Here is a 17,797-nt window from a genome sequence, read left to right as displayed (position 1 = left end):
AAATTTCCCCTGAACCAGAACATAAGATGCACTGGAAACAGAAACATTGTAGGTTACTTCAGAATATCTTTCAGCAGCAGGTCATGTGCGGGTCTTGGCTTATTCACCATTTTAATCAGCACTAGAAGCACACAGATTGTTTACACTCAGAGGCTGACAGGAAGACACTAATCACTCCAGCAAAGATAAACTCAGCAGATATGCCAAAGTCACATCCATGACAACCACTGCCCTGACAATCAACAACGACAGAGCAGTTAATGATCTTGTAAAAGTCAAAGATGTAAAAACATAAAGACTAACAAATGTATTTGATGATGTGGTTGTTCTTAAAACAAAAACTATATCAGGTTTTGTTGACTCGAATTAGACCAAACCAGTCTGGTACTAGATGGGGTGTTTATTTATGAATGGCTTCTCTAGACAATCTGGGCCTTTTTTTTTGTTTGGTTGTATGTATTTCCACCATTTCCTGTGAAGTACTCCTGTTACAGATCACTGCCAATCTAATCCACAGCATTTCCCAGCACTCGTGACTTGTGCACACGGCAGCAAGCTATCTGGTGGTATATAGTGCAATAGGTTGGAGTGTTTGTGTCTCACCCTATTCTGTGCACTGTAGACAGAGAAGGAAGTCACAATTTCACTGTTAAGCTAAAATAATCTTTCTTTGATACAGTACATTCACATACATACATTATGCTACGTTAAGCACACTAATTCTTACAGATATCATACCAGTAGGTCTTTAAAAGGAATTGTTCACTCGTGAAAGAATTAAACAACGAATCACTCTTCGAACCGAAGTTTACCATCCAGCAAAAGTGTCTGCCGCACTCTGGTCTGAATGTCACTTGAATCACTGATTTGAAAAGCATGTCGTCAGATATTCTGCTTTAAATTAACTACATAATGAATGTTGTAAGGCACTGATTTACATAAAGACCAGCTAATTGACTGTGCAGCACAAATGCAGAAGAATCAGATCGGTGGTCACTGTGATTCGGTATCTGAGGTATTGAAAGTATGACTGTGTTTCTCTGTAGGGGAACAGCTTAGAAAACTTATCGTGGACCAGAACCTGAGTCCTAATGACTGAGACATTGATGTTACAAAGACCTTAAGGAATCATGGATGTGACGAGTTACTCTGCTTTTGTCCCAGTGCTGGTCAGGGTCAACCAATGATGCGACATAGGTGGTGGACAAGGGCGGCATCTTCTGAAGTGATGCAGACATAACAAGCCGATTTCAATTTATCTCAGGCAGCCCTCTGGGGGGGGGGAGGAGGGGTATTCCTAGGATAGGGCCAGAATACCCCATGGAAGGGATGCCACTGTGTTGGTCTTCATTATTTTCAAAGCGCATTAACATTGTTATTGTTCACATATAAAACGTCCATAAAAAGCGAAGGAAACACAATTCAGTTTATAAGCAAGAACAAACCTCGAAAAAGAAATGTTCAAAGATGTTGTAATGATCTAGGATAAACACAGAACAGGCAAAAGGATCGCAAAAAGCATCATTATAACAGGCGTGCTGAGGGCATCAGCATGACGCAGTGCAATCCAAACACGGTCTTCATACCTTCTTTGTTCTAGAACCCGCAAAAACCAATAGCGTGTAGGAGTTTGCTGGTGCCGATGAGGGCAACACACGCACTGGGGCAACACACGCACTGCAAAATGTTAAATTCGTCCTTATGACACCCTTTCAACTGAGAGCCAAACCCAGGTCCAGGTGCCCTTAGAGCTGGGCGGAACTGGGCGGGACGGGGCGCCGCCGTAGTCGAGGCTCACCGCCGCACCGGAGCTCAGTGCGGACGATTTCTGGTAGATTAAGGGTGGGGTTTTGTGTCCCAAAACTCAGTTGTTTTAAGTACAGTATATAGATATGCAAGGAGGGACAAACTTTAGCAAGCGTTATTACCAGTGCCGTAGTTAGAGATGAATGGAGTGTTGGGGGGGGGGGGGGGGGGGGGGTTGATGGCAAACTATTAATGACTTTAGCCAATAAATATACACATTTATTCGGGGGGGCTAACGACGCCTGTGTTTATTACTAAACTACCGCATTGGATAGGCCTATGACAATGTAAAGGCAGTCTAAGTGGTTATATGTCATGAAAATGATACAAACACACTATTTAATTAAATGTAAAATTGTAAATTGTCGTATGTTTCTAGTGACTTCTAAGTATTGGGGGGGGGGGGGACTCAGTAGCTTATGAATAACATCAGTCGATAAATAGTGAAGTTCGAATGGTTTGCTTGATTTCAGACCTACTTAATCTCCGGGGGTTTTACGCTATCGGTCTGTATCGACGGTAAAGGCAGCAGTTTCTTACCAAGAAAGCAGAAAATCCAAATAAGGCAGAAGGTTAGAGGCGCGATCAACTGTGAACCGGCACTTTCGGAATCGGGTTACACGCGCCTCCCAGGCTCGTAAGAGCGTCTCCCGCGGAGCGCGATTAAAATACGGGCAAGTGGCGCGGTGCGCCTACTCTCATCCCTGGGCGAGAGGAATCAGCGGCGCGCAGCTTTAGGTAAGTTAAACACAATTTGCAGAACATGCACTTGCATGAACTCTCGGATGCATGAATTCCCTTGTAAATAATGACTTTAAATTCGAAGAGCCAGTAGCACAGTTACTTGCATTAACTCCGTTAAATCCCTTTGCAGAACTAATAGCGATAGATATTGAATGTAATAAGATTTATTGATTCTGTTGAGTGAAAAACAGCAGATTTTCTCTAAGGACAAGTGTTTAAAAATGCATTGGTATGGTATCATTGGTGTGATGTACTACCTTCATTTTAATCAGAATCCCTATTTGTCACTCACTTCAGCCGCATTGAATATAGGCAGAATATGTAGCTATTGTGATCAATTACATTCGTGGGTGGACAAAGATGTGGTATGAGGAAAAATGAAATACACAGATCAACACATACATGCCAAGTTAGGATGGGAAGAATGCTTCGAGAAGAGCAGCCACATGAATGCAACATTTGAAATATCAATTTTCCTACTTGGAGAAAGTTAGAAAGTCTTTTCGTATCATTCGTATCTAACCAGTATACCTTTGTATGTGGATATGTTTAACGTCTACGGCAGCTTGATCTATTTGCAGGTACTGGAAATAATTGTCCACGATTCGTGGCACGAATAGAAAAATTAGTTATTTTAATGGCAATATCAGATTCATATTCGTTAAACAGCGCATCAGTCGTGTTTCTTGGTATTCAGAATGTAATGCTTTGGTTTCCGTTTCCTTTTGGTGTTGATCATTTGTATATATACTGTTTTAAAGTGTTTGGACTGTCTTTGGTAAAGTATATACCACAGTATATTTAACTTAGACGCACCTCCAAGAAAGTTACGAAGGTTATACAGTAAAATCGCAGCAGAAAACTGCTTATATCAACTTGTATATCAAACATTCATATTATGTCTCAGTATCTAGACAATATTGCACTTTCTACCTTAATTAGTTCTGATCCTGACCTCTGAAACTGAAAGCACAAATTCAGCAGTTGCTCTTGCACTTGGAATTTCACGGTCAGAAGGAGCGGGATTTCTTTTTAGTTCTGTTTACCGTAAATTAGGATGTTTATCCTGCCACCAGAGTAATCGCCCGTCCACACACTAGCTACTCCCGCCGCCCCTCCATTTTGCTACGACTTCTAAAGACTCTCCACAGGAAATGCGGGATTAAAACCACTTGTGACACGGCTGCCTCAGACTGTCTCCGTTTGAGCTCTTATGAGGGAAGTCCGCTCTGTGCCCCAGCACCCAGATGTATAGTCTTTTCCCTGCTGCACGGACGTGGCAGTTCGCAGGCAGTTCAAGGGGTACGCTCCCCCCCCGGCCCATTTTCCGCAGCCGCGTGTGTGACATTTCCCGTTTGGATGGGATCGCATCCCCCCGCCCCGTTATCCGATGCCGAGTGCCTCAACAGGATTTGTCACCGCGGCTGCCATCCTGTAAAAGGCAATTATTGGACATAAACATACCCCTCCCCGGACAAAGCAAAAACAAATGAAATGGCAACCAGACATCTAAACCGGACTGATGGGAGTGCTGAACCACTGCAAGAAACCAAAGAAAACTTAATCAAACTGAATACTGTAATTTTAGAAACTGTTTATTTGTCTCTAAAAGGAATGAAATTGAGCAAAACCTGCTTGATATATGTATGAATGGGGTCTTTTGAGAAAGTGCCAAAAGAAATTAAATCAGAAGATTGGACCGGTAGCTTGTAATAGTTACAAAGTATTCAAAGAATGCCATTTCTCCAGCTGCGTCCTGGCAGTCGGCTTGTTATCAGCATCCAGAGCTCGTGGCGGCGCTGGAATGACATTGAGACGTTTAGCTGCTCTCTCACCCCCAACAGTAGAGTCCAGGCACCAATTAAAGTGTTCGTCAGAGCGTTTAGCCTGCGGTTGGAGCAAAGGGGTCACAATTTATCCTGTTCTAACCCAAGGTTGTCATTCCTTTGAGTGCGAATGTGTTTGTTTTGATTTATTGACAGGTGCCCTGAATACTGAGCACGACTGTGTTGTCTTGAGCTCTAGGAGGTGTCTTGGGTCACGTGATTAGTCTGTCCAATAGTACAGGTTAGGTGCCAGACATCAGGGTTTTGAGAACAGCATAAACTGATTTCTAAACTGTAGGACCTGAAAGTTCTCTGACATTGGGGTCATACAAAAGCACACGAAAAAGACCTGAAAAAAATCAGCTCATCTCTAAAAATGTTTTACTCACGTGGGGCTGTACAGTGATGTGTGTTTTCCTCATGGTCTCCTATGGTACTGTACATGGGAGAGATTTTGACTTAAACTGAAGCTCCCATACAAACCACAGAGGGTCATTGCAGTGGCACTAGCTGGGTTGATGAAGGCAATTCATGAAAGACTAAACACTGGTGTGAGATTGGACACAGCCTGAATGTGAGCCTCGACACCAGAGGTCGATATGAGATGTATGGCAGAAGGTGAGGTTGGTAACGTTTGGTTCACTGGTGCGTGAAGCTCTGCTTTATTGCTGTGAAATCCTTGAAGCAGACTTGCAGATGTTCACAGTTATGCCATTAACGAGCATCCGGGATGCTTACAGAGGACCCCAAAGTTCCACACATTCACGAGAACTGGTGAAAAGGGCGCGAGACGTGCGAGGCGTGATTCATGGGCCTCTCTCTATACTTCTCGTGTTTGCCCCCACATCCTGCTGGAACGTTTACTGCCATATCTCAGCCGTTCCACAGCATTTATAGAGACTCTCGCCGGTCTTCAGGAATGTCTGAGATGTTTATGGATCCTGTTGTTTGTGCTGAGGCCGATTCTGCCGTTTTAAGCTGACGTTCGGTTGTGTTCGTCATTTGAATGCTCTGATTTTGGAGTTTGGAAATGACGATGCGTCTGATTCACGCCGTTGACTCTCCATGTCAAAATTCAAACTACCTGGCTAATCAGTGTGAACAACAAGAACACGGTTGTTTATTTCAGGGTTTGTTGTCAATTAGCTTGTATGTAATGGGCGGCTGTTATGTGGATGTGAAATTTAAGTTTCCTCTGAAAGTGGTTTTGCACAGATATGAATTAAGGTGGTTTGCTAGTTATTTTTATAAGTTCATGCCTGTAGGATTGTGGGTTTAATTCCTTCCCCTGGCATGTGTGTGTGTGTGTGGGGGGGGGGGGAGGGTTACATAAACCCAGATTGTGGGTCATATGGACTTACGCCTGGAAAGATCAGAGTTTATTTCAAGTATATTGAAAAGAATTTGATTGTGCACAACATTGAGCAGGGGCCCGTTCCACGAAGCAGCGTTTTTTTTGTTACCTGGATAACTTATAGGCTTTAAGCCAGTCTGGGCTAAAGGGACTTTATCATAGTCTGAACAATCTCAAATCTGACAAGTTACTTAACTAAGCAAGAAACACCACCCCAACTTCACCCAAACAAATGTAATCTCCTGATGATGATATTTAGCGTCTAATGCTTCCCAAGGAGAATATGTGATCACATGACTATTCCCAGTGCTCGAGTAGCTGCTTGAGAAGTTCAGAACTCACCATTAGTACGATTATCCTGCACTGATTGGATTAACCAGCTTTTCATTGTGCTATTTAGGTTAAGATGTAAATTTTTGATCACAGGTAGAAATTTTATGCTGTTTTGGTCAAATTAGTCAATGATTGATTTCGATTCAATCAGTTTATTTTTGTATAGCGCATACAGACATTACATTGTCTCAAAGCGCTTTGCATTGTCCCTGCCCAAAGCCCCCAGAGTCCAAGGCAGAGGTGACAGCGGCAAGGGAACCTGGTCATAGGACGGAACCAGAAAGGAGGAGCCCGTCCTTCCTGGGCCGGCAGAGTAAGTCCAAAGTAACAAAGTCCCTGTTTCTAAAGTAGAATTGTGTGTAGCGTAGGTATGAATATGGTCCAGTAGAATTATGGATGTTGATGTCTGGGCTGGCAGGTGAGGAAGCTGCTTACATCGGAGGGGGGGGGAGGCAGATTTGTGGTCAGGAAGGGTGGGCATGCAGGGAACTGCCCCCCATCAGGAGCCCCATCGACAGCTTTGGCACCTTTTTGGGAAGTGAATCCCTCCCATTATGGTGCATCAGTGAATACAGCCGTGAAAAAATTAAGAGACCGCAGCACAATTTTTTTTTCAGTCATTTCTCAGTTTATGGCTGTGCATCTGTGAATAAGACTATTTTTTTTTACAACCTGCAGCCTGGCTCTTCTCTGTTTCTCAGGAACGAAGGGCTTCTTCCTTGCTTTATTGGACTTAAGTCCTGCTTCTAGGAGCCTGAAACGAACTGTCCTAGCAGTGAACCTCACACCTGCACTTAACGTTTCCTATTCCTTTTGAAGGCCACTTGATGTCTGATTGTCTGATTCATGAGAAACTGTAGGATAAGTTAAGTTTCTGTCTTAGAAATTTTGAACTTGGAAGCAACCTGCTGCTCAGTGTAGCCTTCTGCCAGCAGAACCAGGATTAAACCAGGATTAAAAAATGCATTTTTGTATAAAAATATAGAGTGGTCCCTTAACTTTTTCCACGACTGTATATGTACTTTAACATATTTAAGTTTGGTGTTTCTAGTTTAGTAAAGGAAAGAAGCACTTCCCTCTAAATTTGGGTGCGCAGATTCATCATAAAACAGGAATGTGCCCCAATCACACCATCATCGCCTAATCTGTCGCTGGCCTGAACTAATCAGGCATATCTCAGCTTGCAGACCGGCACTGGACTGGAGCGCGATCTGCAGTGTGTCAGGAAATCAAATGTTCTCGAAACAGTTTAATATATCCCCAGTCTGTCTGTCAGCTCATACCATGTGATGCAGGATTCGATTTTTAGAGTTAAGGCCTACTCATTGATGCAGGCCTACTCATTGATGCAGGCCTACCCATTGATGCAGGCCTACCCATTGATGCAGGTAATGTGCGACAGAAACCCTTTTCTGGACCCTCAGCCATTGTCGGCCAGAGAAGCTGTTTGTCTTTGACCACAATCCATATCTTAGGTAAAGAGAAGCAAGAGATCTGATGGTCTATAGCCCAGGTAACTACATCACGGAGGAACGAATGGTTCATGTTGTACAGCTACACAATGTGCTATGGCAGATAAGACTTTGGTTTGAGTTCGAATGCATGCTTCGGCACACTTTAATATGCGACTCAATCTGAAACAGTACAACGAAAACAAACAGATGAAGAAATGGGTGAATTTATAAGCCATTTCTATGCGAACGTGCTGAACAACAGAATGATCCTCCCTAAGTGGAGATGCCAGCCATCTGAATGTACAGATGTGCTATCAAAGCTCTGCTAAACTGAGATGGTAAAGTCATCAGAGAGCACCGACGTAGCCTGCGGTGTCGCATCAGAGAGCACCGACGTAGCCTGCGGTGTCGCATCAGAGAGCACCAAGATCGCCTGCGGTGTTGCATCAGAGAGCACCAAGATCGCCTGCGGTGTTGCATCAGAGAGCACCAATGTAGCCTGCGGTGTTGCACCATGAGAATGCACCATCATAGCCTGTGGTGTCGCATCAGAGAGCACTGACATAGCCTGCAGTGTCGTGTCAAAGAGCACCACCATAGCCTGCGGTGTTGCTCGCATGCTTTAGCTGCAAGAAGGCCTGCATTGCTGTGGTTTCATTGGTAAAAGACAGCCGGCTTCAGTGAAGCTCATTACCAGAAACATTTTCATTTATTTTAATGGACTAGACTTTTGTTTATATTCAGCTGTAACCATTTTGTCTACAGAAGTTTTGAGGTGCTCTTTGATTCAAGACTTCAGACGGGGCTCCATAAAGTGAAAACAGAATTCCTCTTAAATTTTTTCCTTGTGCACTGTACGCGCAGTGCAAGGAAGCGTCAGATGAATGCTGGGGATTAGCGAAAGGGAATCTTACAAATACGCTGCCGTCATTTTGACAGGAGGGAAACAACTTCTGATGTATATTTTTCATTTTCAGTTTCATTCTGGCTTTTGACGTGAGGAGGGGGCCACGTTGTTCACGTGGCCCATGGAACGCAGATGCTCTGGCCTGATCTCGTCAGACCAAGGCTCTGGGGTCACATTGATGTTTGTTTTCACATTATTTCCAGTTTAGTGAGATGCGTGGAGTGATTCCAAGAAAAGACTAAAATTTACAGACTCAACAATCTGTTGTTGTTCCTCTCTTTATAGACTGTTCCTGGAAAAGTGCTAAGTGAGTTTCAGGGCAGTTCTACTCCTGAAGATGATCAGAATGCTTATTGGTTCTTTTGTTAATTGCAGTTTTTCTTAAATTCTGGACAACAACTTTCACTTCACTCCATCAATAACTGAAATATGACTGACACTGATTGGCTGTAGCCCTTAAGGCTGGTGTCCCCCCCCCCCCCAAACTTTCCCATAGTTTAGTCCATGCTAAGACAAGCCCAGTCTTCCTCCAACGTAAAGTCCCTTTGTAATGTAGTGTCAGCATCTCAGATTATGCGGCCTTCGACCGTCATGCCATTACCCACCATTGACAGCCCACGCTGGCATCGTGCCCTTGGTGCCCTGCTGTGCCCACCCCCCCACACTCACGGCCTGCCTGCGGCTTCGGCTCCGCCGTGGCCCTCCATCCGCGGCTGGAGCCTCGCACGTGTGGCCCCGGGGGCGCCAGCAGGAGTGCTGAGCTTCCTGAATGCCTCCTAAGCAGAAGCAGATCTTTGGCTTGGGCTGGGATCCCCCGCCGCGTGGGCAGACCAGGTCCGGCGCGACGCCGCGAGCGGCCCGGCCCAGATTTATGTCTGAGCCCTTTGGCTGTTGCTTCACGGAATGTTTTGCCATGAATTATTATTCTGAAAGCTGCCAGCATCTGCTGATGTCTCTGTAAGAAAGCCGGTAAAATGTGATTCATTGATATGTGGCATATGGTGCCCTGGGGAGTTCAGGACCCCGGGTGAGACCGGACACATACGTCGTTAAAAGTAGTAGCCGGTGCCTCAGACAGACTCTGAGAACTGACAGTATGAAGGGCTCTCAGACAGTTGTCTGTGTAGATGCCTTTTACAGGAAGATCAATAAACTAACAAGCAGAAAGAGCCAATTAGCGACTGAGCCCCAGGGCGTCCCAGTGACATGCTGAGGGGCCTCATTCCCAGGGTGCTGATTGGCCAACGGGTTTGGTCACGCTGGCCTGTTATGTGGACACAGAGTGCAGACGTGGAGAGTCTCTTCTCCTTGAGATCTTCAGAGGACCAGCTCTGCTCTGTGCTTTCCTAACAGGTTATCGTTCAGGTCATCTTTTCTATTTTTTGGCCACAGCTTGGTGCTAAAAAATATTTCCCTCCACATCGCTGACACCGTCTCGGCCCCCTGGGACGCCCGGTCCTCTCGACACACATCAGATTCCATCCTGAGGTCGATGCAATAAGGCTAATTAACGAGCTTTTCCGTGCATAGAAGCCAGGTTTCCGTAATCACTGGTGCCCCACGGTCCTCACCAGGATTAGCAGCTAAATGGAGATGATGGATGGAAACAATCATGCTTTATTTCCCATATGTACAAAAATCAGTACAGGTGCATTGGAATGTTCCTTTTCATATGGATCATCCTGCTGTCCTTTGAGACGTGCACACACACACACACACACAGGTTTGTATTTATATCTTTGTGGGGACTCTCCATTCATTTCTTTGGGGAAAACTCCAATCCCAACATGGCAACCTTAACCCCTACTCAGTCCTAATCTTAGCCATAAGTAACCAAACAAAATATGAAAGTTTTGGCATTTTTACTTTTTTGATTGCATTCGCAGATATTTGTGGGGACCTGAAAAATGGTTCCCGCAATGTCAAGATAATGGGTTTTCATTATATTGTGGGTGACATTTGGTCCCCACAAAGTAATATAAAGTAATATAAACCTAATCCACACACACACACACATATACTGGGGAGAGCAAAGCACAGGGTTCAGTGTTTTCAGGGGGCATTTTTACAGGGGTTAGGGGCCTTGTGATGTGACTCTTTCAAGTGTGGGATTCAAAGTGGTGATCGGGACCCAGAAACCTTTCCCACTGACCCACACACTGTTTATTTTTAAGCATTAATTTTAATTGGTTGGCCCTTTAAATGAGCCCCCATGTCATTGGCTGCCCCAGTCCCTTCTACAGAGCTGCATTTACACACCGAATTATGTGCAACACAATCATTCCCGCAATAACCTTCTTGCATACTTGTATGCAAAGCCATAATTCAGGTTATGGTTGTAATGGTTTGACGAGGGAGGAACCAGTTGTGGAAGCGCTGGGTTTATTTCCTGGTCACAGTCTGAAATGTAATCCGGAACACAGGCAGGAGATTGTGCAGCAAGTCAGTGCGAACAAAGGAAACCACATTGAGACCGAAATCTAAAATCCATAGTCCATAAGTACATCACTGGCTGGTAAATACAGCATCACATCCCAAAACATGGTCCAAAGAAGCTGCTCAATGTGTGTGAGTATCAGATTTCCGATACTGACTAAAGAAAACCTCCTGTTGTGTGATGGATTTGTGTAAATGTGTAAATGACCTTAAGGTGAAGGTTAAAGGGATTTGTTGACTGTTTCGAGAGACTGTGTGTTTTGACTTTATTTGGCAGGGATTTCCCTGTGGGATAAAGGAAATGTCCTGATTTCTCTGGGTCATCTGACCCCGGATCAGCTGCTTTACCTGTCATGGTTCTGGGTGGCTCGGGAACGGGAACGAGGCATGGTGCACAAAAAGAAGGGTGGACGACCCACTGGCGGCTCCAGGAACACAAAAACAGGGTTTATTAAACAAAACAGAAAACACTAAAAACACAACTAAACCAAAAAGACCACAACGGGTCAAAACTAAAATGGGACTAATCAACAAAAACTAAATAACAAAAACCAAGAAGGAAAACAGGACGCAGATCTAACCAAACTAACCAAGACATAGACAATGAACCACTGGGGAACTGAACACAGGCAGGAACTAAAATACTAATGGGTAACGAGACTAACACAGGACAGGTGAGGCTAATTAACAAAACCAAGGAAACAGGGCACAGGTGAAACTAATGAACTCAAAAGGAACTGAAAACTGGGAAACTAATAACTAAACCAAGGATACAGAAACTAACACTGGGGAATCTAAACAGGTAAAGACATAAGCAGAGGGCACAAGGAACAAAACCAAAAACCATATACAAAATCACCAAATACAATAACTAGACAAACTCAACTGAAACACTAGGGAGCAAAATAGAAAAACAGGAGGTGGCGGGATTCGAACACAGGACAGAAGGGTACTCAGACAACCACATGCTCTACACATTGAGCCACAAGACCAGACAGGTAAGAGGGGAAACTCAAAGACAAACATGAAGGACGGGATGACCAGCACCACCTGCTGGTCAAACGGGGAAGGGGCACGGAAGGACCACAGCGGGAGGCTGACCCTGACAGTACCCCCCACCTAACGCGCGGACACCGGACGCGCGCCGGGGCACTGCCAGGGCCACAGAAAACAGGCAGACAGGACTCAGACTCGGAGCAGAACAGGGAACAGACGAACGACAACCAAGGAACCGGACAGACAGGACGGACGGAACAGACCAAGACGCAGAACCGGACAGACAGGACGGACGGAACAGACCAAGACGCAGAACCGGACAGGGAACAAACTAACGACAACCGAGGAACTGGACAGACAGAACCAAAAACTCAGACAGGAAGGGCACGAAAATAGACAGAGCAGACACCAGGAGCTGAGACAGGAAGACCAGACGAGGGAACACAGTAGGGGGCAGAACTTGGGAACCAAAAACAAAAGGACCCGGGAATGGACGCGGAGGCGGAGGAACAAAACCCGGGGCACGAGAAGGAAAACAAAATGCAGGGGAACCAGAAGGGACAGGACCAGGGACATGGGACTGGGACCGAAACGGGGCAGAGGAACCGGAAGGGAAGGGCAGAAACGGGACTTGTTGGGGCAGCTGACCGGGAAACAGAAAAGGGAACTGTTGGGTAGGATGTGGGGTAGGTGGCTGTTTGGAGGGCGACAAGGACGGGACTGGAGATCTAGGACGGGAACTAGGACCGGAGGGTGACAAGGAAGGGACTGCGGGACGTGGACAAGGATGGGTACTGGGGGGCGATGAGGTAACAACGGCAGGACGGGAAAAGGGACCGGAGGGTGATGAGGAAGGGACCCTAGGACAAGGATGGGAACTGGGAACGGAGGGCGATAAGGAAGGGACTGTAGGATGTGGACCAGAGGGTGGCAACGAGGAAGGGACTACAGGACTGGGGCAGGAACTAGGACTAGAGGGCGCCGACGAGGAAGGGACAGGACCGGAACGGGGACTGGAGGGCGAAGGAGAAGGGAATGAAGGATGGGGACCAGAGGGTGACAATGCGGAAGGGACTGCAGGATTGGGACAGGAACTGGGACTGGAGGGCGATGAGAAGGGCACGGGACTGGAATGGGAACTGAAGGGCGAAGGAGAAGGGAATGAAGAATGAGGGCCAGAGGGTGACACTGAGGAAGGGGCTAGGCCAGGGCGGTTGGATCGCCTGGCATGTCCCCGTCTCCCCTTTCGGGAGACAGAGAACCGGGCTGGTCCTTTGCCGGACCCCCACCAGTGCCAAAAAGGGTCCAATTGGATGGGGTTCGGAGTCAAGAACTCGGGGCACGGGGCCAGGACGGGCTTGGACGGAGAAACAGGGGCAGAGTACATAGGCGCGGCCTTCTGTGGGCCGGGCGCAGGCAGAACAGAGACGAAAGCGGCCCCCTGTGGACCAGGCACGGGCGGCCGGGGCACCGCAGAGGCGGCGGCCCCCTGTAGGCCGGGCGCAGGCGGTCGGGGTGTCGCAGAGGCGGCGGGCCCCTGTGGGCCGGGCGCGGGCAGAGCAGAAGCAGAGGCGGCTGCGGCTTCCCCTGGGCAGGGCTCGGGCAGAGCGGCGGAGGCGGCCGCGGCTTCCCCTGGGCAGGGCTCGGGCAGAGCGGCGGAGGCGGCCGCGGCTTCCCCTGGGCAGGGCTCGGGCAGAGCGGCGGAGGCGGCTGCGGCTTCCCCTGGGCAGGGCTCGGGCAGAGCGGCGGAGGCGGCTGCGGCTTCCCCTGGGCAGGGCTCGGGCAGAGCGGCGGAGGCGGCTGCGGCTTCCCCTGGGCAGGGCTCGGGCAGAGCGGCGGAGGCGGCTGCGGCTTCCCCTGGGCAGGGCTCGGGCAGAGCGGCGGAGGCGGCTGCGGCTTCCCCTGGGCAGGGCTCGGGCAGAGCGGCGGAGGCGGCGGCGGCTTCCCCTGGGCAGGGCTCGGGCAGAGCGGCGGAGGCGGCGGCGGCTTCCCCTGGGCAGGGCTCGGGCAGAGCGGCGGCGGCGGCTTCCCCTGGGCAGGGCTCGGGCAGAGCGGCGGAGGCGGCTTCCCCTGGGCAGGGCTCGGGCAGAGCGGCGGAGGCGGCTTCCCCTGGGCAGGGCTCGGGCAGAGCGGCGGAGGCGGCTTCCCCTGGGCAGGGCTCGGGCAGAGCGGCGGAGGCGGCTTCCCCTGGGCAGGGCTCGGGCAGAGCGGCGGAGGCGGCTGCGGCTTCCCCTGGGCAGGGCTCGGGCAGAGCGGCGGAGGCGGCTGCGGCTTCCCCTGGGCAGAGCTCGGGCAGAGCGGCGGAAGCGGCCGTGGCTTCCCCTGGGCAGGGCTCGGGCAGAGCGGCGGAAGCGGCCGTGGCTTCCCCTGGGCAGGGCTCGGGCAGAGCGGCGGAAGCGGCCGTGGCTTCCCCTGGGCAGGGCTCGGGCAGAGCGGCGGAAGCGGCCGTGGCTTCCCCTGGGCCAGTAACAGGATACCGGAGACCCTGGACCCAGGCCTTCAGCCGACGGGCAAAAGCCTCCGGTCCTTCCTCCTCCTTGACGGGCGTTCCAACCGGAACCCCTGGAGGCAGGCAGGCAGGCAGAGGTCTCCCAGATGCCAGAGCAGGGGCTATCCTCCCCGTCTTTGGCACCTTGGGGACTCGTGGAATAGTGTCCTCAGGAAACCTGGAACATTTTAGGGCCAGGCGGGTGCCAAGGTAGGCACTCTGGGACCAGACGCCACGGAGTCGGGGTGAATCAGGAACAGGTCCAGGGGGTGAGTGCTCCAACTGGAGCACTGCAGGCCTAGTAGCAGGTGCTAGGGACACATATCCCAGCATGAGGGGTGTTGTGGAGCCTGGGGATCGTCCTTGCGAGTGGTTCATTCTGTCATGGTTCTGGGTGGCTCGGGAACGGGAACGAGGCATGGTGCACAAAAAGAAGGGTGGACGACCCACTGGCGGCTCCAGGAACACAAAAACAGGGTTTATTAAACAAAACAGAAAACACTAAAAACACAACTAAACCAAAAAGACCACAACGGGTCAAAACTAAAATGGGACTAATCAACAAAAACTAAATAACAAAAACCAAGAAGGAAAACAGGACGCAGATCTAACCAAACTAACCAAGACATAGACAATGAACCACTGGGGAACTGAACACAGGCAGGAACTAAAATACTAATGGGTAACGAGACTAACACAGGACAGGTGAGGCTAATTAACAAAACCAAGGAAACAGGGCACAGGTGAAACTAATGAACTCAAAAGGAACTGAAAACTGGGAAACTAATAACTAAACCAAGGATACAGAAACTAACACTGGGGAATCTAAACAGGTAAAGACATAAGCAGAGGGCACAAGGAACAAAACCAAAAACCATATACAAAATCACCAAATACAATAACTAGACAAACTCAACTGAAACACTAGGGAGCAAAATAGAAAAACAGGAGGTGGCGGGATTCGAACACAGGACAGAAGGGTACTCAGACAACCACATGCTCTACACATTGAGCCACAAGACCAGACAGGTAAGAGGGGAAACTCAAAGACAAACATGAAGGACGGGATGACCAGCACCACCTGCTGGTCAAACGGGGAAGGGGCACGGAAGGACCACAGCGGGAGGCTGACCCTGACATTACCAGCTGGTGTTGGGGTCTGAACATTAATGGCCACAGGTTCATGTGAAGAAAGATGGAAACTGTGCATCGTATTCAGCATTTGAGTCCTGTCATGTTTTCATCTGAGCGTTCAGAAAGAGTGACTGTCAAAGATCTTTAAGGTTGGAAGGTGACCCATTGTAAGAATGATAAAATATTTGGTTTTACTGGTCTATAAATAAAAGATCTGGTGCTGTTTAATACACCACATCCTATTTTATAATTGCAACGGATCACTCTTGTATCATCTCACTGTCTGTTAGCTGGTATGTTAGTGGACCTTTAAATTTTTTCAGATAAGTTCACAATTATGAGACTTGCATATCTAGACAGGGTCAAGATTAAGACTTTAAATATGTTAATTCTGCTAAGGTTTGATCTGAGCAGGAGCACAAATACAACTCAGGCCTCATCTCTGTCAGATCCTTGTTGTTCGGAATGGAAGATGGAACATTCTAGCCGTCTGCTATTTGAGTGCTTTTTTTGGGCAGAAATGTCAACACTGAGAGCCATAATATACTGAATGTTGTAAAAACCAGCTGTATGAAGCATGAGAAAGGCATGTAAATCAGCAGATATTGCTGAAACTAGCTTTCCCATGTGCAAGATATCATTCTTGTATAGCTGTTAAGTTAATGTGTGATTTCAAAAGAAGCTTCATGGGCTAATACTGGCCATGATTTTGTTAATGCGTTTCGTGTCATTTCACTGGATTTTGACTGTTTTTGATAGGAATTACCAACCCAGGGAAATGTTCATGAAATGTAGGTGTGACTATTTTGCAGCATTTGAGGCTCCAGTAGGTTCTGCCTAACATTCCAGTATGGCTTTAGGGTTCCTGCATCTAGGCTAAGAGTGTATGGACAAATGGATCAGTCCTTGTTACAGAGACATTTTATTTTAGTGTAAAATCCTACTCTGTCCTTTCCCCTGCAGAGATGGGAGACGTTAAGCTTGTGACTGCCACTCAGATCTCCAAGACCAACCTGACCTTGGCGATGGCTTCCCCGAGGAACGAGCCGCCGGCCTTCATCCTGCCCCCCCGCAACGCCCGGGTCAGCCAAGGGGGCACGGCCCGGTTTGAGGGGAAGGTAGGACCACCCCCCCCACCCCACACACACACACACATTTACTATGTAGCACCTCTAGACAGTATGAACACTGAGATATGCTCCTCGCTCTTTGAGGTTCCGGTCCCGCATGGCTGGACGAGGTGAGAGCTGATGATGCTGTCTCTGGGTGTAGAGTCTGTTTCCTTATATACAGCTCAGTGGAGCATAGAGTGAGGATGGCAGCGTTCCAGCAGGAAGACCTTGACAACAGCAACAATAACCGCACCAATGATTAACTTTATCCATCATTCTGAGCAGTGAAACATGGCCACAGACCTTTCACGCTGTCAGCTCCTTTTAAGGGGTCGTGCAGTGTCACATTCGCCACCCTCACGCTTAGTCAATGTGTACATATCTGCTTAATCCATCCATTTCCTATAGCTGCTTATCCATTAGAGCAGTGTTTCCCAATCCGGTCCTCAGACACCCACAGACAGTCCACGTTTTTGTGGGAGCTGGGAGGGAGCAAAAACATGGACCGACTGTGGGTCCCCGAGGACCGGATTGGGAAACACTGCTCTACAGGGTCACAGTAAGCAGCATAGGTTAGGTATTCCCAACCTTTTGATGACTTCAATGTGGAAACATCTCACAGACTGGTAAAACTCGTTGCCCATACGGTGGGGGGATGGGGGGGGGGGCATCAATCGGCAAAGCCAGATTTATGGCACTTTAGCTGTTTCCGTTTTCTTTCAGATGTGATCTGAAAATGCTTCAGCGGTTGAAAAAAAGCTGTGGCTTGAAAATGTATCGTTTATTTTTGGAAATGAACCCCCCCCAGTGTCCCACAGCCTTGGGGGGGGGGGGGAGCCCTGGCCTAGGGCACAAGGCAGGGGGAGACACAGATGGGATAGCAGCCCATCGCAGGGCACCTGCATTCACACACAGGCTGGAATACGCCTATCAGTCATACAGCTAACACAGGGAGCCGGGGATTAGACCTGAACCCGGGATCCTGTCTGAGTGCTTCCCCCGACCAACAAACATAATACTTAATAGAATTGTTAAGTCTACAGAACAAGATTTTAGCTGTGGCGCAAGCAGCTATTGTGCAGAGGTTCCTTTTAAAAGGGAGATCTCATTGTTTTCTGTCACAAGACCCAGCGTGTTTGGCGTCTCTAGTGGAAGTTCTGGGTGCCGGCTTCCCGGACACCGCTGAAGACGAGTAGATGCTACGACC

At 48.4% G+C, this 17,797-nt stretch overlaps 1 protein-coding gene across 4 annotated transcripts in view; it reads left to right on the top strand.

The window, feature by feature from the left end:
* Positions 1–2,251: 2,251 nt before the first annotated feature.
* LOC111858342 (myosin light chain kinase, smooth muscle-like) overlaps positions 2,252–17,797 on the top strand; it is a 58,779-nt gene continuing 43,233 nt past the window's right edge. Inside the window, exons 1-3 of one of the 4 annotated variants that reach the window (XM_023840015.2) lie at positions 2,252–2,544; positions 6,283–6,376; positions 16,442–16,596. In XM_023840015.2, the coding sequence (XP_023695783.2) occupies positions 16,444–16,596 (153 nt within the window). In that variant the 5' untranslated portion in view covers positions 2,252–2,544; positions 6,283–6,376; positions 16,442–16,443. The remainder of the gene's footprint in view (positions 2,545–6,282; positions 6,377–16,441; positions 16,597–17,797) is intronic. The other 3 variants (XM_023840014.2, XM_023840018.2, XM_023840017.2) reach the window with 3 other exon arrangements.

This window comes from Paramormyrops kingsleyae, chromosome 16, assembly GCF_048594095.1.
Source record: "Paramormyrops kingsleyae isolate MSU_618 chromosome 16, PKINGS_0.4, whole genome shotgun sequence".
NCBI lineage: Eukaryota > Metazoa > Chordata > Actinopteri > Osteoglossiformes > Mormyridae > Paramormyrops > Paramormyrops kingsleyae.
The sequence above is the reverse complement of the archived record's forward strand: the minus strand, read 5'-3'. Positions and strand labels throughout refer to the sequence as shown.